The sequence below is a fragment of the Anomaloglossus baeobatrachus genome, chromosome 5 (assembly GCF_048569485.1).
Source record: "Anomaloglossus baeobatrachus isolate aAnoBae1 chromosome 5, aAnoBae1.hap1, whole genome shotgun sequence".
Classification (NCBI taxonomy): Eukaryota; Metazoa; Chordata; class Amphibia; order Anura; family Aromobatidae; genus Anomaloglossus; species Anomaloglossus baeobatrachus.
Genome location: NC_134357.1, coordinates 376,393,903 through 376,417,628, shown reverse-complemented (window position 1 = coordinate 376,417,628; position 23,726 = coordinate 376,393,903). Strand labels below are relative to the sequence as shown.

The window sequence follows — 23,726 nt, the reverse complement described above, 5'->3', positions numbered from 1 at the left end:
TTCCTATAGAGCCGAACAGAGGTCATCTAGGTTCTAGTAGAACTTCCTGTGGTGTTAGTGCTACACGTGTAATGTGAGTATTAACTAGAGCTATGCAGGGAGGGGAAGTGTCAGCAACCAGAGACATTGGCAGAGGTTTGATTGGGGCATCAAGGACAATTACAGTAACTAGTGTTTAGATCACAGTAAGTACCATATTTTTTAGATTATAAGAATTGCCTCTCCTCCCAAACATTTGGGAGAAAAATGAGAGGTGCGTCTTAAAATCCAAATGTAGCTTACCAGGGGGTGGTGGAGAGGGGTCACAGAAGGCAGAGCAATGCTGTGTTGCTCTCTGCAGCCCTGCTCAGTGTGGCGGGCAGCAAGGCACGGGCCATTCTGAAGATGTCGGCGATAAGGGCTTTCCAAATACGGTGCCCAGATTCTGCGCGTGCGCAGATGGAGCTCTCAGCTTAAGCGCTCATCTGCTCATGCACAGATTCTGGCCTCCATTTCTTTGAAGCCCGCTCCGCCGACATCTTCAGAATGGTCAGTGACTCACCGCCTGCAGCGAGCACCAGCACAGAGCAATGCCGGATGCCTCAGGACAGAGCAACACCGGTTGCCCCAGGACAGCGTCGCAGCCCACTGTGAGTACCTGGGCCCCCTCTGCACCACCCACAGTGTCGCAGTATTCTTGTACCGCCTCTGCCTCCTGTGACTCCCGCTCCACCACCGCTGCCAGGCCACCTCCCCAGTAAGAAACCACCAGATTATAAAATGGAAACCATGTTTTGTTTTTTTATCTCTAAATTTGGGGTGTGTTCTAATCCGTTGGGTCTTCGAAAACGAGAAATACGGTAACTCCTTGTAACGCAGCTTTTGGACTCTAGAATGTGACATTGGATATAATGGGGTTCCCAGGAGTGACCCAAACCCACCCCAAGCTTTGAAGTAGATATCAAACAAAATTCAAAGGCAATACAGACCTTGACTTGTTCATTAGATGTCACTGCACAGAACACAATTTCTGTAAAGCCTTGGGTGGGGAACATTCGGAAGCAGATACCCCCAATAACACGTCCATCTTTAATAAGAGCCAGAGTTTTGTGCTTTCTGTAAAGTAAAACAACATGTCTATATAAGATCTTAGGTAGACAAGCGCAACATCTGACAACTGACTCCTCAACAAAATGTGTCTGTAATATCGATGAACAAAACTTACGGGTCAAACACCAGCCGGGTGATGTATTCCTTAGGCATTCGGGGAAGCTGATGGGAGAAGACGTTCTGCAACCCAACGAGCCACATGAGAATCTTCTTGTTGGACTTTTGAGACAGAGAGTTTCCAATCACATGAAACTCTATGATCCCTCTGCGCTCCTCTAAGCGAGCTGTCTCATCGCGGGCGGCATTAGCAGACAGTAGACTTGTCTGTCATAAGGAAAAGAAATGCAGAACACTCAAATTAACTTTTACCATAGTTATTTTTTAAACAAATTTTTCCCCCCACTTCTCCAGAGGATTTGAACATACAATCACTAGAACAATACACTGCACTACATGACAGTCCAGCAATGCTTTTACATAGCCAGTCCATTCCACACTTCCAGAGAAATCAGAGTTTGAATGGATATGCAAATTAGTTTTAAGAGCTATTTGTAGATCTGAAGCCTCTGTCACTCCAGCTCTATCGCTAATAAAGTGCCGCTGCTGCCTCGTATTTGATGACTCTTTTGCCTGAAGTCACACAGAATAGAGGCTGTCAAGCAGGAGGAGACACCCCTGAGTAGAGCTAAAGTGACAGGCTTCCGATCTACAAATAGTACTTCAGCCTCATGTACATGTCAAATCAAAAGAGGATTTTTCAGTAAATGAGGAATGGACTGGCCACGTAAATGGATTGCTGGAATTGCCTTTGAAAGGGCTACATGCACATAAAGTTTGGGGGGGATGAAATGCTGCTGACAGGACCTCGATCCTACCAGCCTCATGCCTATCATGCCATAACAAAATATAAAAATAAATAAATATAAATTATATATATATATATATATATATATATATATATATATATATATATATATATATATATTATATTATATTATATATATATATAATCTGCAGTTTTCAGTTTATTCAAATATTAAGTTCATATCTTTTTAGAATATGCTCACACAGGGAGAAATACCAGGACGTGTCAGACATACAGTAACACATAGCTTACATCTGGGCCCAGCATGGCAGCTGGATCAGTGATAGTTAGCATGACTTCATTCACCAGCTCCATGGGAATATCGCCCATCACGCGGATTCTTTTAGCGTCCTCCAGAGTCAGGCTGTCTGACAGTTTCCTTTTTTCTCCTGTAATAAGTGATGGTTTATTAGCAGGAAAAATAACAGACCTGTCGGGGGGAAAGGGGGGGGATCCATATAGTCTATTATAAACAAATATCTGCAATGCCAACTTCTAAATTGATTACGACTTGCAAACCTTTCCCACTCTTGTGCAATGGTGGTGGTTCTTCATATAAATATATGCAACTTACTTAAAATCTTATTTCCAAAGGCGCTTAGGATTTTAAAGATATTAGCAGTGGTCCAGGATTTACTGTTTGTGCAAGTTTTCAGTTTAAGTGTGCCGCCCCCGCAGCGATTGGACTGCTCGGATCCAGGGGTTTTGCTGTGGCTCGAGGGTCCCCGGGACCCGGGGCTCAGCGGCCACTTCAATGAAAAGGGGGGGATATTTACAAGGAGAGTTTGTGATGCCGCCGCTGCTGGATGGGGGCAGATGGTGTGGAGCAGCTGGATGGCAGGCCCTCCGCAGGTAGGGAGGCCCCGGTGCTCGGGTGGAGTGGATAGGATGGCAGGCTGGGTACATGGGCAAGTTTTTACTCACTGTTGGATCTACAGTAATGCAGAATAAGAGGCACACACGCTGCTGAACCAAGACTCTGAGTCACTGCTGCTCTTAGGAAACACGTCCAGGTCCCGTGCCCCAGGTGTCATTAGTGATCCAGTGCCTGGATCCGTGCACAGTGTTTTTGTCTGGAGTCCCTATAGTCTGGAACTATCAGGAACAGTTCTTCTGTTATTTAGGCGAAGTCCTTGCCCAAGGGAGCTGGCACGCGGGACCTTAGCGAGCTGTCTATATGGGAGACCCCGTCCCCCTCATTGTGCTGTTGCCCCCAACCTCTGGGGTCATGGGGAAAGTTCCTGAAGGCCCCCTTCCGCCGCAGGTAAATTATTGGTTCGCATAGAGCTTCTCCCCAATCTAGGATCCTGGCACCCAGTCGTGCTCGGTACCAGTCAGTCGTTGTCACTAGCTGAGGCTGGCTACCATCTCCTCTGGCCCTGGGTCACTGCTTGCGACCCAAGCCAAGTCACGTCAGGGAGCTCCAACTCCCTTCAGCTCCTCACACTTCAGGAGCTCTCTCTACACTGTCTGCTGACTTGGTTCCTCCCACTAGTCTGCCTGAAAGTCATGGTGTGGTGTGAGGTGCATGTTGGGATGTATAGTGCAGAGGGTATGACCCCTGTATCTGGGTTCCTTGAACCACGGGCGTGGGGGGGGGGGTTCTGAGTTCGGCTGCACCATGAAAGGAGAGGATGCAGTTCCCTGTGTCACCCTGATATGGATTTACAGTTTGTGCAAGTTTTCAGTTTAAGCATGTCATCAATGTGTGTGACAGATGTCTGGCCGGCTTATTTTAATAGCCAGGCTTGGATCCTTCTCTCATGGCCAATATTTAGACATAGAAGGTGACTGGCTTGGCTACTTAAATGAGCCAGTTAGACAGCTCCCTTAAAAAGAAGGGAATTTTGTTTACTTACCGTAAATTCCTTTTCTTCTAGCTCCTATTGGGAGACCCAGACAATTGGGTGTATAGCTTCTGCCTCCGGAGGCCACACAAAGTATTACACTTTAAAAGTGTAACCCCTCCCCTCTGCCTATACACCCTCCCGTGCATCACGGGCTCCTCAGTTTTGGTGCAAAAGCAGGAAGGAGGAAAACTTATAAATTGGTCTAAGGTAAATTCAATCCGAAGGATGTTCAGAGAACTGAAAACCATGAACCAAAAGAACAATTCAACATGAACAACATGTGTACACAAAAGAACAACAGCCCGAAGGGAACAGGGGCGGGTGCTGGGTCTCCCAATAGGAGCTAGAAGAAAAGGAATTTACGGTAAGTAAACAAAATTCCCTTCTTCTTTGTCGCTCCATTGGGAGACCCAGACAATTGGGACGTCCAAAAGCAGTCCCTGGGTGGGTAAAAGAATACCTCGATATAAAGAGCCGAAAGAACGACCCCCTCTTACAGGTGGGCAACAGCCGCCTGAAGGACTCGCCTACCTAGACTGGCGTCTGCCGAAGCATAGGTATGCACCTGATAGTGTTTCGTGAAAGTGTGCAGACTAGACCAGGTAGCTGCCTGACACACCTGCTGAGCCATAGCCCGGTGCCGCAATGCCCAGGACGCACCCACGGCTCTGGTAGAATGGGCTTTCAACCCTGAAGGAAGTGGAAGCCCAGAAAAACGGAAGGCTTCAAGAATCGGTTCCTTGATCCATCGAGCCAAAGTTGACTTGGAAGCCTGCGAACCCTTACGCTGGCCAGCGACAAGGACAAAGAGCGCATCTGAACGGCGCAGGGGCGCCGTGCGAGACACGTAGAGCCGGAGTGCTCTCACTAAATCTAACGAGTGCAAATCCTTTTCACATTGGTGAACTGGATGAGGGCAAAATGAAGGTAAGGAGATATCCTGATTGAGATGAAAAGGGGATACCACCTTAGGGAGAAATTCCGGGACCGGACGTAGAACCACCTTATCCTGGTGAAACACCAGGAAGGGGGCTTTGCATGACAGCGCTGCCAGCTCCGACACTCTACGGAGAGATGTAACTGCCACTTGAAATGCCACCTTCTGCGAAAGACGTGATAAAGAGACCTCCCGCAGCGGCTCGAAAGGTGGTTTCTGAAGAGCCGTTAGCACCCTGTTGAGGTCCCAGGGTTCCAGCGAACGCTTGTAAGGTGGGACTATGTGGCAAACTCCCTGCAGGAACGTGCGGACCTGCGGAAGCCTGGCTAGACGCTTTTGAAAAAATACGGAAAGCGCGATACTTGTCCCTTGAGAGAGCCGAGAGACAAACCCTTGTCCAACCGATATAACTAAAATGAGATGATGAGTGGATGTGTGCCTCCTTCCACACAAAGCATAAAACTGAGGAGCCCGTGATGCACGGGAGGGTGTATAGGCAGAGGGGAGGGGTTACACTTTTTTAAAAGTGTAATACTTTGTGTGGCCTCCGGAGGCAGAAGCTATACACCCAATTGTCTGGGTCTCCCAATGGAGCGACAAAGAAAAGGGAATTTTGTTTACTTACCGTAAATTACTTTTCTTCTAGCTCCTATTGGGAGACCCAGACAATTGGGTGTATAGCTTCTGCCTCTGGAGGCCACACAAAGTATTACACTTTTAAAAAAGTGTAACCCCTCCCCTCTGCCTATACACCCTCCCGTGCATCACGGGCTCCTCAGTTTGGTGCAAAAGCAGGAAGGAGAAAACTTATAAATTGGTCTAGGGTAAATTCAATCCGAAGGATGTTCGGAGAACTGAAGACCATGAACCCAAAGAACAAATCAACATCAACAACATGTGTACACAAAAGAACAACCAGCCCGAAGGGCACAGGGGCGGGTGCTGGGTCTCCCAATAGGAGCTAGAAGAAAAGGAATTTACGGTAAGTAAACAAAATTCCCTTTTTCTTTGTCGCTCCATTGGGAGACCCAGACAATTGGGACGTCCAAGAGCAGTCGCTGGGTGGGTAAAGCAATACCTCAATAAAAAGAGCCGAAAACAGCCCCCTCTTACAGGTGGGCAACCGCCGCCTGGAGGACTCGCCTACCTAGACTGGCGTCTGCCGAAGCATAGGTATGCACTTGATAGTGCTTCGTGAAAGTGTGCAGACTAGACCACGTAGCTGCCTGACACACCTGCTGAGCAGTCGCCCGATGCCGCAATGCCCAGGACGCACCAACGGCTCTGGTAGAATGGGCTTTCAACCCTGAAGGGAGCGGAAGCCCAGAAGTACGGTAGGCCTCGAGAATCGGTTCCTTGATCCACCGAGCCAAGGTTGACTTGGAGGCCTGAGATCCCTTACGCTGGCCAGCGACAAGGACAAAAAGCGCGTCTGAACGGCGCAGGGGCGCCGTGCGAGACACGTAGACCCGGAGTGCTCTCACTAGATCCAAAGAGTGCAAATCCTTTTCACACTGGTGAATTGGATTAGGGCAAAAGGAAGGCAAGGAGATATCCTGATTTAGATGAAGAAGGGAATTTTGTTTACTTACCGTAAATTCCTTTTCTTCTAGCTCCAATTGGGAGACCCAGACAATTGGGTGTATAGGCTATGCCTCCGGAGGCCGCACAAAGTATTACACTAAAAGTGTAAAGCCCCTCCCCTTCTGCCTATACACCCCCCGTGCTACCACGGGCTCCTCAGTTTTGGTGCAAAAGCAAGAAGGAGGAAAAAAATTATAAACTGGTTTAAAGTAAATTCAATCCGAAGGAATATCGGAGAACTGAAACCATTCAACATGAACAACATGTGTACACAAAAAAAAAAAAAAACAGGGGCGGGTGCTGGGTCTCCCAATTGGAGCTAGAAGAAAAGGAATTTACGGTAAGTAAACAAAATTCCCTTCTTCTTTGTCGTTCCATTGGGAGACCCAGACAATTGGGACGTCCAAAAGCAGTCCCTGGGTGGGTAAAATAATACCTCGTAATAGAGCCGTAAAACGGCCCCTTCCTACAGGTGGGCAACCGCCGCCTGAAGGACTCGTCTACCTAGGCTGGCATCCGCCGAAGCATAGGTATGCACCTGATAGTGTTTCGTGAAAGTGTGCAGGCTCGACCAGGTAGCCGCCTGACACACCTGCTGAGCCGTAGCCTGGTGCCTCAAAGCCCAGGACGCGCCCACGGCTCTGGTAGAATGGGCCTTCAGTCCTGAGGGAACCGGAAGCCCAGCAGAACGGTAAGCTTCGAGAATTGGCTCCTTGATCCACCGAGCCAGGGTTGATTTGGAAGCCTGTGACCCTTTACGCTGGCCAGCGACAAGGACAAAGAGTGCATCCGAGCGGCGCAGGGGCGCCGTACGAGAAATGTAGAGTCTGAGTGCTCTCACCAGATCTAACAAGTGCAAATCCTTTTCACATTGGTGAACTGGATGAGGACAAAAAGAGGGTAAGGAGATATCCTGATTGAGATGAAAGGGGGATACCACCTTAGGGAGAAATTCCGGAACCGGACGCAGAACCACCTTGTCCTGGTGAGACACCAGGAAAGGGGCTTTGCACGACAACGCTGCTAGCTCAGACACTCTCCGAAGAGAAGTGACTGCTACTAGGAAAACCACTTTCTGCGAAAGGCGTGAGAGAGAAATATCCCTCATTGGCTCGAATGGTGGTTTCTGAAGAACCATCAGCACCCTGTTCAGATCCCAGGGTTCTAACGGCCGCTTGTAAGGAGGAACGATGTGACAAACCCCCTGCAGGAACGTGCGTACCTGTGGAAGTCTGACTAGGCGCTTCTGGAAAAACACAGAGAGCGCTGAGACTTGTCCCTTAAGGGAGCCGAGCGACAAACCCTTTTCCAGTCCAGATTGAAGGAAGGACAGAAAAGTGGGCAAGGCAAAAGGCCAGGGAGAAAAACCCTGAGCAGAGCACCACGACAGGAAAATTTTCCACGTCCTGTGGTAGATCTTGGCGGACGTTGGTTTCCTAGCCTGTCTCATAGTGGCAATGACCTCTTGAGATAATCCTGAAGACTCTAGGATTCAGGACTCAATGGCCACACAGTCAGGTTGAGGGCCGCAGAATTCAGATGGAAAAAACGGCCCTTGAGACAGCAAGTCTGGTCGGTCTGGTAGTGCCCACGGTTGGCCGACCGTGAGATGCCACAGATCCGGGTACCACGACCTCCTCGGCCAGTCTGGAGCGACGAGGATGACGCGGCGGCAGTCGGCCCTGATCTTGCGTAACACTCTGGGCAACAGTGCCAGCGGAGGAAACACATAAGGGAGCTGAAACTGCGACCAACCCTGAACTAAGGCGTCTGCCGTCATAGCTCTGGGATCTTGAGACCGTGCCATGAACGTCAGTACCTTGTTGTTGTGCCGGGACGCCATTAGGTCGACGTCCGGCATGCCCCAGCGGCAACATATCTCCTGAAACACGTCCGGGTGAAGGGACCATTCCCCTGCGTCCATGCCCTGGCGACTGAGAAAGTCTGCTTCCCAGTTTTCTACGCCTGGGATGTGAACTGCGGATATGGTGGAGGCTGTGGCTTCCACCCACAGTAGAATCCGCCGGACTTCCTGGAAGGCTTGCCGACTGCGTGTCCCGCCTTGGTGGTTGATGTATGCCACCGCTGTGGAGTTGTCCGACTGAATTCGGATCTGCTTGCCTTCCAGCCACTGCTGGAACACTTTTAGGGCCAGATACACTGCCCTGATTTCCAGAACATTGATCTGAAGCGAGGACTCTTGCTGAGTCCACGTACCCTGAGCCCTGTGGTGGAGAAAAACAGCTCCCCACCCTGACAGACTCGCGTCCGTCGTGACCACCGCCCAGGATGGGGGTAGGAAGGATTTCCCTTTCGATAATGAAGTGGGAAGAAGTCACCACCGAAGGGAAGCTTTGGTTGCCTGAGAGAGGGAGACGTTCCTGTCGAGGGACGTCGGTTTCCTGTCCCATTTGCGTAGGATGTCCCATTGAAGAGGACGCACGTGAAACTGCGCGAAAGGGACTGCCTCCATTGCTGCCACCATCTTCCCCAGGAAGTGCATGAGGCGCCTCAATGGGTGTGACTGACCTTGAAGGAGAGATTGCACCTCCGTCTGTAGTGAACGCTGCTTGTTCAGCGGAAGCTTCACTATCGCTGAGAGGGTATGGAACTCCATGCCAAGATATGTCAGCGATTGGGCCGGTGTCAGATTTGACTTTGGAAAATTGATGATCCACCCGAAACTCTGTAGAGTCTCCAGAGTAGCGTTGAGGCTGTGCTGGCATGCCTCTTGGGAGGGAGCCTTGACCAGCAGATCGTCTAAGTAAAGGATCACCGAGTGACCCTGGCAGTGGAGGACCGCGACTACTGTAGCCATGACCTTGGTGAAAACCCGGGGGGCTGTCGCCAGGCCGAACGGCAGTGCCACGAACTGGAGGTGTTCGTCTCCTATGGCGAAGCGCAGGAAGCGCTGATGCTCTGGAGCAATCGGAACGTGAAGATAAGCATCTTTGATATCGATCGATGCAAGGAAATCTCCTTGGGACATTGAGGCGATGACGGAGCGGAGGGATTCCATCCGGAACCGCCTGGTCTTTACGTGTTTGTTGAGCAGTTACGGGTCCAGGACAGGACGGAAAGACCCGTCCTTCTTTGGAACCACAAACAGATTGGAGTAAAAACCGTGACCCTGTTGCTGAAGAGGAACAGGGATCACCACTCCTTCTACCTTCAGAGTGTCCAACGCCTGCAGAAGAGCATCGGCTCGCTCGGGAGGCGGAGATGTTCTGAAGAATCGAGACGGAGGACGAGAGCTGAACTCTATCCTGTAACCGTGAGACAGAATGTCTCTCACCCAACGGTCTTTTACCTGTGGCAGCCAGGTGTCGCAAAAGCGGGAGAGCCTGCCACCGACCGAGGATGCGGTGTGAGGCGGCCGTAAGTCATGAGGAAGCCGCCTTGGTAGCGGCACCTCCGGCGGTCTTTTTAGGGCGTGACTTAGACCGCCATTAATCGGAGTTCCTCTGATCCTTCTGAGGCCTTTTGGACGAGGAGAATTGGGCTCTGCCCGTACCCCGAAAGGACCGAAACCTCGACTGTCCCCTCCTCTGTTGGGGTAATTTTGGTTTGGCCTGGGGTAAGGATGTTTCCTTTCCTTGGATTGTTTTATGATTTCATCCAATCTCTCACCAAACAAACGGTCGCCAGAAAATGGCAAACCGATTAAGCACTTTTTGGCAATCGAATCTGCCTTCCATTCCCGTAGCCACAAGGCCCTGCGTAATGCCACCGAATTGTCGGCTGCAACCGCCGTACGGCTCGCAGAGTCCAGGATAGCATTAATAGCGTAGGACGCAAATGCCGACGTTTGAGAGGTTATGGAAGCCACTTGCGGCGCAGACGTACGTGTGAGTGCGTCAATTTGGGCTTGACCCGCTGAGATAGCTTGGAGTGCCCATACTGCTGCGAATGCTGGAGCGAAAGACGCGCCGATAGCCTCATAGATGGATTTCAACCAGAGCTCCATCTGTCTGGCAGTGGCATCCTTGAGTGAAGCCCCATCTTCAACTGCAACTATGGATCTAGCCGCCAGTCTGGAGATTGGAGGATCCACCTTGGGACACTGAGTCCAGCCCTTGACCACGTCAGGGGGGAAGGGATAACGTGTATCCTTAAGGCGCTTGGAAAAACGCTTATCTGGACAAACTCGGTGTTTCTGGACTGCGTCTCTGAAGTCGGAGTGATCCAGAAACATACTCGCTGTACGCTTGGGGAACCTGAAACGGAACTTCTCCTGCTGAGAAGCTGACTCCTCTGCTGGAGGAGCTGAGGGAGAAAAATCCAACATCTTATTTATGGACGCAATAAGATCATTCACTATGGCGTCCCCATCAGGAGTATCAAGGTTGAGAGCGGCCTCAGGATCAGAATCCTGATCAGCTACCTCCGCTTCATCATACAGAGAGTCATCTCTCTGAGACCCCGAACAATGTGATGAGGTCGAGGAGATTTCCAAGCGAGCTCGCTTAGGCGGTCTGGGACTGCGGTCCATGTCAGAGACCTCACCCTGGGATCTATGAGACCCCCGGGGGGACATTGTTGTTCCAACTGAGGGGAACTAGGGGGCAATGATTCCACAGTGCCCATGGTCTGAGATACCGGTCTGGACTGCAAAGCTTCTAGTATTTTAGCCATAGTCTCAGAAAGTCTGTCAGTAAAAACTGCAAACTCCATCCCTGTCACCTGGACAGTGTTAGCTGGTTGTTCCCCCTGGGCCCCCCTTAGCAGAGGCTCCGGCTGAGTAAGTGCCACAGGGGCCGAGCAGTGCACACAATGAGGGTCAGTGGAACCTGCCGGTAGCGAGGTTGTACATGCGGCGCAGGCAGCATAGTAAGCCTGTGTTTTGGCACCCCTGCTTCTTGTGGGCGCCATATTGTTGTCTCCTTTGAGCAACACAACAGGGTATATAGCCAGAAATCAACTGTGCACCATACAGTGAAAAGTATAGCCTGTAAACATATAAACTATAAACACACTTCTGCACAAGTGGGGCCAGCACCTCAGGTGCTGCTTACCGCCCGCTTAAAGCGGTTGTGTGGCCACCAGAATCCCTGCCTGGGTCCCCCAGAGTTTGTCTCCCCTCTGCAGCGTTTGAGGAGCTGACAGGAATGGCTGCCGGCGTCCTGAGGAGAGGAGGGAGCCGTGGGCGTGACCCAGAAAGTGCGGGAGCTGGTGCCTCACTGTGCACAGTGAGGGGGTTGGAGTATGCAAAGCATGCTCCAGCCCTCAGTGCTGCCGTGCTGTACAGCGTCCCGCCCTTCCTCTGACTGGCAGGGCTGGGGGCGGGAAGAGAAAGAGACTAGGCCCAAAAGCCGGGGACTCGAGTTATAAGCGCGGCCGCCGTATAAGCGCGGCCGGCGCAGAGTCCCCGGCGCACTAACAGTCCCAGCCGCGCCTCAGTAAAAACAATGGCAGCGGCGGTCAGCGCGGTAGTCCCCATACACAAACACACTCAGCGACGCTGCAGTGTATAATGGCACAAACGCGGTCAGCGCCGCGGTCCCCGGTGCACTAGCACACCCAGCAATGCTGGAGTGTTGCTGTGCGCGGTCCCCACGGGGACACAGAGTACCTTAAAGTAACAGGGCCATGTCCCTGAACGATACCCGGCTCCTATCCAGCAGGCTCCTCAGGAGTTGTGGATGAAGCACGGTCTCAGTGCCTGGAGACCGATAGGATCCCACTTCACCCAGAGCCCTAAGGGGGATGGGGAAGGAAAACAGCATGTGGGCTCCAGCCTCCGTACCCGCAATGGATACCTCAACCTTAACAACACCGCCGACAAGAGTGGGGTGAGAAGGGAGCATGCTGGGGGCCCTATATGGGCCCACTTTTCTTCCATCCGACATAGTCAGCAGCTGCTGCTGACTAATCTGTGGAGCTGTGCGTGCATGTCTGCCTCCTTCGCACAAAGCAAAAAACTGAGGAGCCCGTGGGAGCACGGGGGGTGTATAGGCAGAAGGGGAGGGGCTTTACACTTTTAGTGTAATACTTTGTGCGGCCTCCGGAGGCATAGCCTATACACCCAATTGTCTGGGTCTCCCAATGGAGCGACAAAGAAGAAGGGAATTTTGTTACTTACCGTAAATTCCTTTTCTTCTAGCTCCAATTGGGAGACCCAGACGATTGGGTGTATAGCTACTGCCTCCGGAGGCCACACAAAGCATTACACTAAAAAGTGTAAGGCCCCTCCCCTTCTGGCTATACACCCCCCGTGGGATCACGGGCTGCTCAGTTTTAGTGCTAAAGCAAGAAGGAGGAAAGCCAATAACTGGTTTAAACAAATTCAATCCGAAGTAACATCGGAGAACTGAAACCGTTTAACATGAACAACATGTGTACCCGAAAAAAACAAAAATCCCGAAGGAAACAGGGCGGGTGCTGGGTCTCCCAATTGGAGCTAGAAGAAAAGGAATTTACGGTAAGTAACAAAATTCCCTTCTTCTTCGGCGCTCCATTGGGAGACCCAGACGATTGGGACGTCCAAAAGCAGTCCCTGGGTGGGTAAATTAATACCTCAAGTTAGAGCTGCAAAACAGCCCTCCCCTACGAGGAGGCAACCGCCGCCTGCAGGACTCTTCTACCTAGGCTGGCGTCCGCCGAAGCGTAGGTATGCACCTGATAATGTTTGGTGAAAGTGTGCAGACTGGACCAGGTAGCTGCCTGGCACACCTGTTGAGCCGTAGCCTGGTGTCGTAATGCCCAGGACGCACCCACGGCTCTGGTAGAATGGGCCTTCAGCCCTGATGGAACCGGAAGCCCAGCAGAACGGTAGGCTTCAAGAATTGGTTCCTTGATCCATCGAGCCAGGGTGGATTTGGAAGCCTGCGATCCTTTGCGCTTACCAGCGACAAGGACAAAGAGTGCATCCGAGCGGCGCAGGGGCGCCGTGCGGGAAATGTAGATTCTGAGTGCTCTCACGAGATCCAACAAATGCAAATCCTTTTCATACCGATGAACTGGATGAGGACAAAAGGAAGGTAAGGAGATATCCTGATTGAGATGAAAAGAGGATACCACCTTAGGGAGAAACTCCTGAATCGGGCGCAGCACTACCTTGTCCTGGTGAAAAACCAGGAAGGGAGCTTTGGATGACAGCGCTGCCAGCTCGGATACCCTCCGAAGAGACGTGACCGCTACCAGAAAGGCCACTTTCTGTGAGAGTCGAGAAAGTGAAACATCCCTCAGAGGCTCGAAGGGCGGCTTCTGGAGAGCAACTAGTACCCTGTTCAGATCCCATGGATCTAACGGCCGTTTGTACGGAGGGACGATGTGACAAACCCCCTGCAGGAACGTGCGTACCTGAGGAAGTCGTGCTAGACGCTTTTGAAAAAATACCGATAGCGCTGAGACTTGCCCTTTAAGGGAGCCGAGCGATAAGCCTTTTTCCAAACCAGATTGCAGGCAGGAAAGAAAAGTAGGCAATGCAAATGGCCAGGGGGACACTCCCTGTGCCGAGCACCAGGATAAGAAAATCTTCCACGTTCTGTGGTAGATCTTAGCAGACGTGGGCTTCCTAGCCTGTCTCATGGTGGCCACGACCCCTTGAGATAATCCTGAAGATGCTAGTATCCAGGACTCAATGGCCACACAGTCAGGTTCAGGGCCGTAGAATTCAGATGGAAAAACGGCCCTTGTGATAGTAAGTCTGGCCGGTCTGGTAGCGCCCACGGTTGGCCGACCGTGAGATGCCACAGATCCGGATACCACGACCTCCTCGGCCAGTCTGGGGCGACGAGCACGACGCGGCGGCAATCGGACCTGATCTTGCGTAGCACTCTGGGCAAGAGTGCCAGAGGGGGAAACACATAGGGCAGCTGGAACTGCGACCAATCTTGCACTAAGGCGTCTGCCGCCAGAGCTCTGTGATCGCGAGACCGTGCCATGAAAGTTGGGACCTTGTTGTTGTGCCGGGACGCCATTAGGTCGACGTCCGGCCTTCCCCAGCGGCGACAGATTTCCTGAAACACGTCCGGGTGAAGGGACCATTCCCCTGCGTCCATACCCTGGCGACTGAGGAAGTCTGCTTCCCAGTTTTCTACGCCGGGGATGTGAACTGCGGATATGGTGGAGGCCGTGGCTTCCACCCACATCAGAATCCGCCGGACTTCCTGGAAGGCTTGCCGACTGCGTGTCCCGCCTTGGTGGTTGATGTATGCCACCGCTGTGGAGTTGTCCGACTGAATTCGGATCTGCTTTCCTTCCAGCCACTGCTGGAAGGCTTGTAGGGCAAGATACACTGCCCTGATTTCCAGAACATTGATCTGAAGGGTGGACTCCTGCTGAGTCCACGTACCCCGAGCCCTGTGGTGGAGAAAAACTGCTCCCCACCCTGACAGACTCGCGTCTGTCGTGACCACCGCCCAGGATGGGGGTAGGAAGGACCTTCCTTGTGATAATGAGGTGGGAAGAAGCCACCATTGAAGAGAGTCCTTGGCCGTCTGGGAAAGGTAGACTTTCCTGTCTAAGGACGTCGACTTCCCGTCCCATTGGCGGAGAATGTCCCATTGAAGTGGGCGCAGATGAAACTGCGCAAACGGGACTGCCTCCATTGCTGCCACCATCTTCCCCAGGAAGTGCATGAGGCGTCTTAAGGGGTGTGACTGGCCTTGAAGGAGAGAGTGCACCCCTGTCTGTAGTGAACGCTGCTTGTCCATCGGAAGCTTCACTATCGCTGAGAGAGTATGAAACTCCATGCCAAGATATGTTAGTGATTGGGTCGGTGACAGATTTGACTTTGAAAAGTTGATGATCCACCCGAAAGTCTGGAGAGTCTCCAGCGCAACGTTCAGGCTGTGTTGGCATGCCTCTTGAGAGGGTGCCTTGACAAGTAGATCGTCCAAGTAAGGGATCACCGAGTGTCCCTGAGAGTGCAAGACTGCTACCACTGCTGCCATGACCTTGGTGAAAACCCGTGGGGCTGTCGCCAGACCAAATGGCAGGGCTACGAACTGAAGGTGTTCGTCTCCTATAACGAAGCGTAGAAAACGCTGGTGCTCTGGAGCAATCGGCACGTGGAGATAAGCATCTTTGATGTCTATTGATGCTAGGAAATCTCCTTGAGACATCGAGGCAATGACGGAGCGGAGAGATTCCATCCGGAACCGCCTGGTTTTCACGTGCTTGTTGAGCAGTTTTAGGTCCAGAACAGGACGGAAAGAGCCGTCCTTTTTTGGCACCACAAACAGATTGGAGTAAAAACCTTGACCTCGTTCCTGAAGAGGAACAGGGATCACCACTCCTTCTGCCCTTAGAGAGCACACCGCCTGCAGAAGAGCATCGGCTCGGTCGGGATGTGGGGAAGTTCTGAAGAACCGAGGCGGAGGACGAGAACTGAACTCTATCCGGTACCCGTGAGACAAAATGTCTGTTACCCACCGGTCCTTGACCTGTGGCAGCCAAATGTCGCAAAAGCGGGAGAGCCTGCCACCGACCGAGGATGCGGAGAGAGGAGGCCGAAAGTCATGAGGCAGCCGGCTTGGAAGCGGTTCCTCCGGCTGCTTTCTTTGGGCGTGAGTGAGCCCGCCAGGAATCTGAGCTCCTCTGCTCCTTCTGAGTCCTTTTGGACGAGGAGAATTGGGCCCTGCCCGAACCTCGAAAGGACCGAAACCTCGACTGTCCCCTCCACTGTTGAGGTTTGCTTGATCTGGGCTGGGGTAAGGAAGAGTCCTTACCCTTGGACTGTTTAATGATTTCAGCCAATTGCTCACCAAACAGTCTGTCCTGAGATAATGGCAAACTGGTTAAGCATTTTTTGGAAGCAGAATCTGCTTTCCATTCCTTTAACCATAAGGCTCTGCGTAAAACCACAGAGTTGGCGGACGCCATTGACGTACGGCTGGTAGAGTCCAAGACCGCATTGATAGCGTAAGTCGCAAACGCAGACATTTGCGAGGTCAAGGACACCACTTGCGGCACTGATGGACGTATGACAGAGTCCACCTGCGCCAGACCAGCTGAAATAGCTTGGAGTGCCCACACGGCTGCGAATGCTGGAGCAAACGACGCGCCGATAGCTTCATAGACAGATTTCAACCAAAGGTCCATCTGTCTGTCATTGGCATCTTTAAGTGAAGCCCCATCTTCCACTGCAACTATGGATCTAGCCGCAAGCCTGGAGATTGGGGGGTCCACCTTTGGACACTGGGTCCAGCGTTTGACCACGTCAGGGGGAAAGGGATAACGTGTATCCTTAAGACGTTTGGAGAAACGCTTATCTGGATAAGCATGGTGTTTCTGGACTGCTTCTCTGAAGTCAGAGTGGTCCAGAAAAGTACTCAATTTACGCTTGGGATACCTGAAATGGAATTTCTCCTGCTGTGCTGCTGCCTCCTCCGCTGGAGGAGAAATATCCAGCAGTCTATTGATGGCCGCTATAAGATCATTCACCATGGCGTCACCATCAGGGGTATCCAGGTTGAGAGCGGTCTCAGGATTAGACTCCTGATCACCTAGCTCTGTCTCATCATACAGAGAATCCTCTCGCTGAGACCCTGACCAGCGTGATGACGCCGAGGGTCTCTCCCAGCGAGCTCGCTTAGGCTGCCTGGGACTGTCGTCCGAGTCAGAGCCTTCAGCCTGTGATGCCTGGGACCCCCTTGGAGCACGGATTAGTTCCAACTGAGGGGGACCGGGGAACATTGAATCAACAGTGCCCATGGTCTGAGTGACCGGCCTGGACTGCAAAGTGTCTAGAATTTTTGTCATAGTCACAGACATCTTATCAGCAAAAACTGCAAACTCTGTCCCCGTCACCGGGGCAGGGTTCACAGGCGTCTCTGCCTGGGCCACTACTAGCATAGACTCCGGCTGACGAAGTGGCACAGGGACCGAACATTGCACACAATGGGGGTCAGTGGAACCTGCCGGTAGATCAGCCCCACATGCGGTACAGGCAGCATATAAAGCCTGTGCCTTGGCACCCTTGCTTTTTGCGGATGACATGCTGTTGTCTCCTCAGAGCAATATAGGGGTATAAGCCAAGAAGCGACCGTACAGTGCAATATATAGGTACAGACAAAAGTACACAAAACAACACTGTGGCACTAGTGGGGTCAGCACCTAGGTGCTGCTTACCGCCCGCTTAACAGCGGGTGTGTGGTCGCCAGAATCCCCTGTCTGGGTCTCCCAGGGCTATGTCCGTTCTCCAGCTCAGACTGCGTGCAGGAATGGCTGCCGGCGTCCTGTGAAGAGGGGCGGGCCGTGGGCGTGCTGCAGACAAAGAGCGGGAAACTGGCGTCCCACTGTGCCCAGTGAGAGGGCTGGAGTATGTAAATAAGACTCCAGCCCTCGGCGCTGACTATTGTACAGCGTCTCTCCCCTTCCCTGACTGACAGGGCTGGGGGCGGGAACGAAACGTAACTAGGCCGCAGAAGCCGGGGACTAGATTTATAAGCGCTGCCGTCGTAAAAGCACGGTCGGCGCGAAGTCCCCGGCGCACCACAAGTCTCAGCCGCGCCGCAGTCTCCGGTTTGGGCGGCCGGCGCGGTAGTTCCCCACACATAAACTCACTCAGCTAAGCTGCAGTGAGTATAACCCAAGCGCGCAGCGCTACTGTCCCCGGCGCACTAGAACACCCAGCAACGCTGGAGTGTGTCTGTGCCTGTCTGTACGGGGACACAGAGTACCTGAATGTTGCAGGGCCTTGTCCCTGACGGTACCCAGCTCCGTATCCAGCCGGATCTCCGGGTCTGTGGATGGAGCCCGGCCTCAGAGCCTGGAGGCCGGTAAGATCCCACTTCACCAGAGCCCTCAGGGGGATGGGGAAGGAAAACAGCATGTGGGCTCCAGCCTTCGTACCCGCAATGGGTACCTCAACCTTAACAAACACCGCCAACAAGAGTGGGGTGAGAAGGGAGCATGCTGGGGGCCCTTTAGCATGGGCCCTCTTTTCTTCCATCCGACATAGTCAGCAGCTGCTGCTGACTAAACAGTGGAGCTATGCGTGGATGTCTGACCTCCTTCGCACAAAGCTTGAAAACTGAGCAGCCCGTGATCCCACGGGGGGTGTATAGCCAGAAGGGGAGGGGCCTTACACTTTTTAGTGTAATGCTTTGTGTGGCCTCCGGAGGCAGTAGCTATACACCCAATCGTCTGGGTCTCCCAATGGAGCGCCGAAGAAAAGGGGATACCACCTTGGGGAGAAATTCCGGGACAGGACGCAGAACCACCTTATCCTGGTGGAAAACCAGGAAGGGAGCTTTGCATGACAGCGCTGCAAGCTCAGACACTCTGCGAAGTGATGTGACTGCCACCAGGAAGGCCACTTTCTGAGAAAGACGGGAGAGAGAGACATCCCGCAGCGGCTCAAAAGGCGGCTTTTGAAGAGCCGTCAGGACCCTGTTAAGATCGCAAGGTTCCAATGGACATTTGTAAGGTGGAACCATGTGGCAAACCCCCTGCAGGAACGTGCGGACCTGCGGAAGCCTGGCTAGACGCTTTTGAAAAAACACGGAGAGCGCCGACACTTGGCCCCTTGAGAGAGCCGAGTGACAAACCCTTGTCCATTCCAGATTGTAGGAATGAAAGGAATGTGGGTAATGCAAACGGCCATGGAGGAAAACCGTTATCAGAGCACCAGGATAAGAAGATTTGCCAAGTCCTGTGATCGATCTTGGTGGACGTTGGTTTCCTGGCTTGTCTCATGGTGGCAATGACATCCTGAGATAACCCTGAAGACGCTAGGAGCCAGGACTCCATGGCCACGCAGTCAGGTTGAGGGCCACAGAATTCAGATGGAAAAACGGGCCTTGTGACAGCAAGTCTGGGCGGTCTGGAAGTGCCCACGGTTGACCCGCCGTGAGATGCCACAGATCCGGATACCACGACCGCCTCGGCCAGTCTGGAGCGACGAGAATGGCGCGATTTGATTCGGACCGGATCTTGCGTAGTACCCTGGGCAGTATCGCCAGAGGGGGAAACACGTATGGCAGTCGAAACTGCGACCAATCCTGGACCAAAGCGTCCGCTGCCAGAGCTCTGTGATCCTGAGACCGTGCCATGAAGGCCGGGGCCTTGTTGTTGTGTCGTGATGCCATGAGATCGACGTCCGGCGTTCCCCAGTGGCGACAGATCTCTCGAAACACGTCTGGGTGAAGAGACCATTCCCCCGCGTCCATGCCCTGACGACTGAGAAAATCTGCTTCCCAGTTTTCTACGCCCGGGGTGTGAACTGCGGAGATGGTGGAGTCTGTGTCTTCCACCCACTGCAGAATCCGCCGGACTTCCTGGAAGGCTTGACGACTGCGAGTGCCGCCTTGGTGGTTGATGTAGGCGACGGCAGTGGCGTTGTCCGACTGGATTCGGATCTGCCTGCCCTCCAGCCACCGATGGAAAGCCAATAGGGCTAGATATACTGCCCTTATCTCCAGGATATTGATCTGAAGGGACGATTATATTGGAGTCCAGGTTCCTTGAGCCCTGTGGTGGAGAAAAACCGCTCCCCAACCTGACAGGCTCGCGTCCGTGGTGACCATGGCCCAGGTTGGGGGTAGGAAGGATTTTCCCCGGGCCAGAGATGTGGGTAGGAGCCACCACTGAAGTGATGTTTTGGTTGCGAGGGAAAGAGAGATGTTCTTGTCGAGGGAAGCAGCACTCTTGTCCCATTTGCAAAGAATGTCCCATTGGAGTGGCCGTAGATGGAATTGCGCGAACGGCACTGCCTCCATAGCTGCAACCATCTTCCCCAGGAAGTGCATGAGGCGCCTTAAGGGGTGTGACTGACTCCGAAGAAGTGACTGCACCCCCGCCTGCAGAGAAAGCTGTTTGTCCCGCGGTAGCATGACTAACGCTGGCTGGGTATGAAATTCCATCCCGAGGTAAGTCAGTGATTGGGTCGGCGTCAACTTGGATTTCGGGAAATTGATGATCCACCCGAACTGCTGGAGAGTCGCCAGAGTGACGATAAGACTTTGTTGACACGCCACCAGAGAAGGGGCCCTGACTAGGAGATCGTCCAAGTAAGGGATCACCGAGTGACCCTGAGAGTGCAGGACCGCCACGACGGATGCCATGACCTTGGTGAAAACCCGTGGGGCTGTCGCCAGGCCAAAAGGCAATGCCACGAACTGGAGGTGTTCGTCCCCGATGGCGAAACGCAGGAAACGTTGATGTTCGGGTGCGATCGGCACATGTAGATAAGCATCTTTGATGTCGATCGATGCTAGAAAGTCTCCTTGTGACATCGAGGCGATGACCGAGCGGACAGATTCCATCCGAAACCGTCTGGTTCTCACATGTCTGTTGAGCAGCTTGAGGTCCAGAACGGGACGGAATGACCCGTCCTTTTTTGGCACCACGAACAAGTTGGAGTAAAATCCGCGACCACGTTCCTGAAGGGGAACGGGAATCACAACTCCCTCTATCTTTAGAGCGTCCACTGCCTGAAAAAGTGCGTCGGCCTGTGCGGGGGGTGGGGAGGTTCGGAAGAAACGAGCCGCAGGACGAGAGTTGAACTCTATCCTGTAACCATGAGACAGAAAGTCTCTCACCCATCGGTCTTGAACGTGTGGCCACCAGGCGTCTCCAAAGCGGGAGAGCCTGCCACCGACCGAGGATGTGGTTAGATGAGGCCGAGAGTCATGTGGAGGCAGTCTTGGAGGCAGTGCCTCCCGCGGCCTTTTGGGGGCGTGACTTGGACCGCCACGCATAGGAGTTCCTCTGGCCTTTCTCCGGCCGGTTGGACGACGAGGATTGGGTCTTGGCGGAGGGACGAAAGGACCGAAACCTCGATTGGATTTTTCTCTGCTGAGGTCTCTTAGGTTTGGACTGGGGTAAGGAGGAGTCCTTTCCTGAGGATTCCTTAATAATCTCATCCAACCGTTCGCCAAACAAACGGTCGCCAGAAAAAGGCAAACCAGTTAAGAACCTTTTGGAAGCAGAGTCTGCTTTCCATTCGCGCAGCCACATGGCCCTGCGGACTGCCACGGAGTTAGCGGATGCCACAGCCGTACGGCTAGCGGAGTCCAGGACGGCGTTCATGGTGTAGGACGAAAATGCTGATGCCTGAGAGGTCAAGGAAGAAACCTGCGGAGCAGAATTCCGCGTGACGGCATTAATCTCAGTCAGACATGCCGAGATTGCTTGGAGAGCCCACATGGCCGCAAAGGCCGGGGCGAAAGACGCGCCCGTGGCCTCATAAATAGACTTCACCAAGAGCTCTGTCTGTCAGTGGCATCCTTCAGGGATGCGCCATCGGCAACAGACACAACGGACCTAGCAGCCAATCTAGAGACTGGAGGATCCACCTTGGGGGAGTGTGCCCAGCCCTTAACGACTTCAGGTGAAAAGGGGTAACGCGTGTCAGTGTGTCGTTTAGCAAAGCGCTTGTCCGGGACCTCTCTGGGCTTCTGGACAGCGTCCCTGAAGTTAAAGTGATCAAAAAACGTATTGCGCGTACGTTTGGGGAATCGAAATTGGTGTTTCTCCTGCTGAGACGCCGGCTCCTCTGCAGGAGGAGGTGGGGGTGAGAGATCCAGCACCTGGTTGATGGACGAGATAAAGAGAATTTTGTTACTTACCGTAAATTCTTTTTCTTATAGTTCCGTCATGGGAGACCCAGACCATGGGTGTATAGCTTCTGCTTCCGGAGGACACACAAAGTACTACACTCAAAACGTGTAGCTCCTCCCTCCTAGCATATACACCCCCTGCTAGCCAGTCCTAGCCAGTTTAGTGCAAAAGCTGAAGGAGGACATCCACCCACAAGTAGAGACAGAGTAAAACCCGGAACAACCGGAACCTCTGTCTACAACAACAACAGCCGGTGAAGACACACGGAACAAGAAACCTGCCAACAGGCAATAGGGAGGGTGCTGGGTCTCCCATGACGGAACTATAAGAAAAAGAATTTACGGTAAGTAACAAAATTCTTTTTCTTTATCGTTCCTATGGGAGACCCAGACCATGGGACGTTCTAAAGCAGTCCATGGGTGGGAATAAACAGAAACTGAGAAGCAGGCGACACCTAACTTCACAAATGGGCGACAGACGCCTGAAAGATGCGTCTGCCCAAGCCCGCGTCTGCCAAAGCATGAGCATGCCTTGGGTAGTGCTTCGAAAAAGTATGCAGACTAATCCGAGTGGCAGTCTGACAGACCTGCTGAGCCGTAGCCTGGTGCCTGAAAGCCCAAAAGGCACCGACAGCTCTGATCAAGTGTGCCCTGATCCCCGGCGGGGAAGGCACTTGAGTACACTTGTAGGCATCGGAAATGGCCGACCTAAGCCAACGAACCAGGGTCGGCTTAGATGCCGAGAGACCGCTACGCTGACTAGTGGTCTGCACCAGAGAGAGGTGCACCGCCTAATAACGGCGGTGCGAGACACAGATCCGGAGCGCCCGCACCAGATCCAGGATATGCAACGCTTTTTCAAAGCGATGAACAGGAGCCGGACAAAAGGAAGGCAGGAAAAATGCCCCGGTTAAGGTGGAAGCAGCAACCACCTTAGGGAGAAAGTCCGGAGTCGGACGGAGACCACCTTGTCTTGATGAAAAAAAAACAAAAAAGGGGGTGACTCTGAAGAGAGTGCAGCCAAACAGAGACTCTCTGGCGGGAAATTATGGCCACTAGAAAGACTACTTTCTGTGAAAGATGAAACAAAGAAACCTCCCTAAGAGGCTCAAAGGGGGGTTTCCGGAAACCGTGAGGACCGGATTAAGGTCCCAGGGCTCCATAGGCCGCCGGTAAGGCGGAATGATGTGAGATGCGCCCTTGAAGGAGCGCACCGGAGCCAGCCGGACGATACGCCGCTGGCACACACTGACAGAGCCGAGACCTGACCCTTAATGAGGGATAGTCCTAGCTGTAGACCGGACTGTGGAAGGGACAGGAGGGTCGGCAAGGCCAAAAGGCCAAAGGACACTTTGGAGCTCGAGTCATAGTGGAGATGACTTCAGGAGGGATACCAGAAGTCGTCAAGATCCAGCACTCAAGAGCCACGCCGTCAATCCGAGAGTCCAGAATTCTGGCGGAAAAAACGGACCTTTTGAGAGAAGGTCTGGACGGTCCGGAAGATGCCATGGCAACACTACGGACAGATGGAGCAGGTCAGGGTACCAAGCTTGCCTGAGTCAGTCTGGAGTATGAGAATGACCCGACGGCCCTCTTTACTGATCTTGCGCAGGACTCTGGACAAGAGCTAGAGGGTGAAACACGTAAGAGAGACGAAGCTGGGACCAAACATGAACCAGTGCGTCTGCCGCAAAACCTGAGGATCGTGGACCACGGTTGGACAGCTGAAATAGTCTGCCTCGCAGTTTTCACGTCTAGGATGTGGGCTGCGGATACGGTGGACTAGGAGTCCCTCGTCCACTGAAGAATGCGTTGAGCCCCCAACATTGCCAGGCGGCTGAGTGTCCCGCCCTGGAAGTTGATGTAGGTAAACGCTGTCACATTGTCCGACT

General features: G+C 52.9%; 1 protein-coding gene across 1 annotated transcript in view; it reads right to left on the bottom strand.

Moving 5' to 3' along the window:
* Positions 1 to 23,726, bottom strand: part of KAT2A (lysine acetyltransferase 2A) — a 138,333-nt gene that overhangs the window by 48,871 nt on the left and 65,736 nt on the right. The window contains exons 9-11 of the mRNA XM_075350016.1: positions 2,207 to 2,343; positions 1,205 to 1,413; positions 969 to 1,095 (exon numbers count right to left, since the gene is read on the bottom strand). Of these exons, the coding sequence (XP_075206131.1) occupies positions 969 to 1,095; positions 1,205 to 1,413; positions 2,207 to 2,343 (473 nt within the window). The remainder of the gene's footprint in view (positions 1 to 968; positions 1,096 to 1,204; positions 1,414 to 2,206; positions 2,344 to 23,726) is intronic.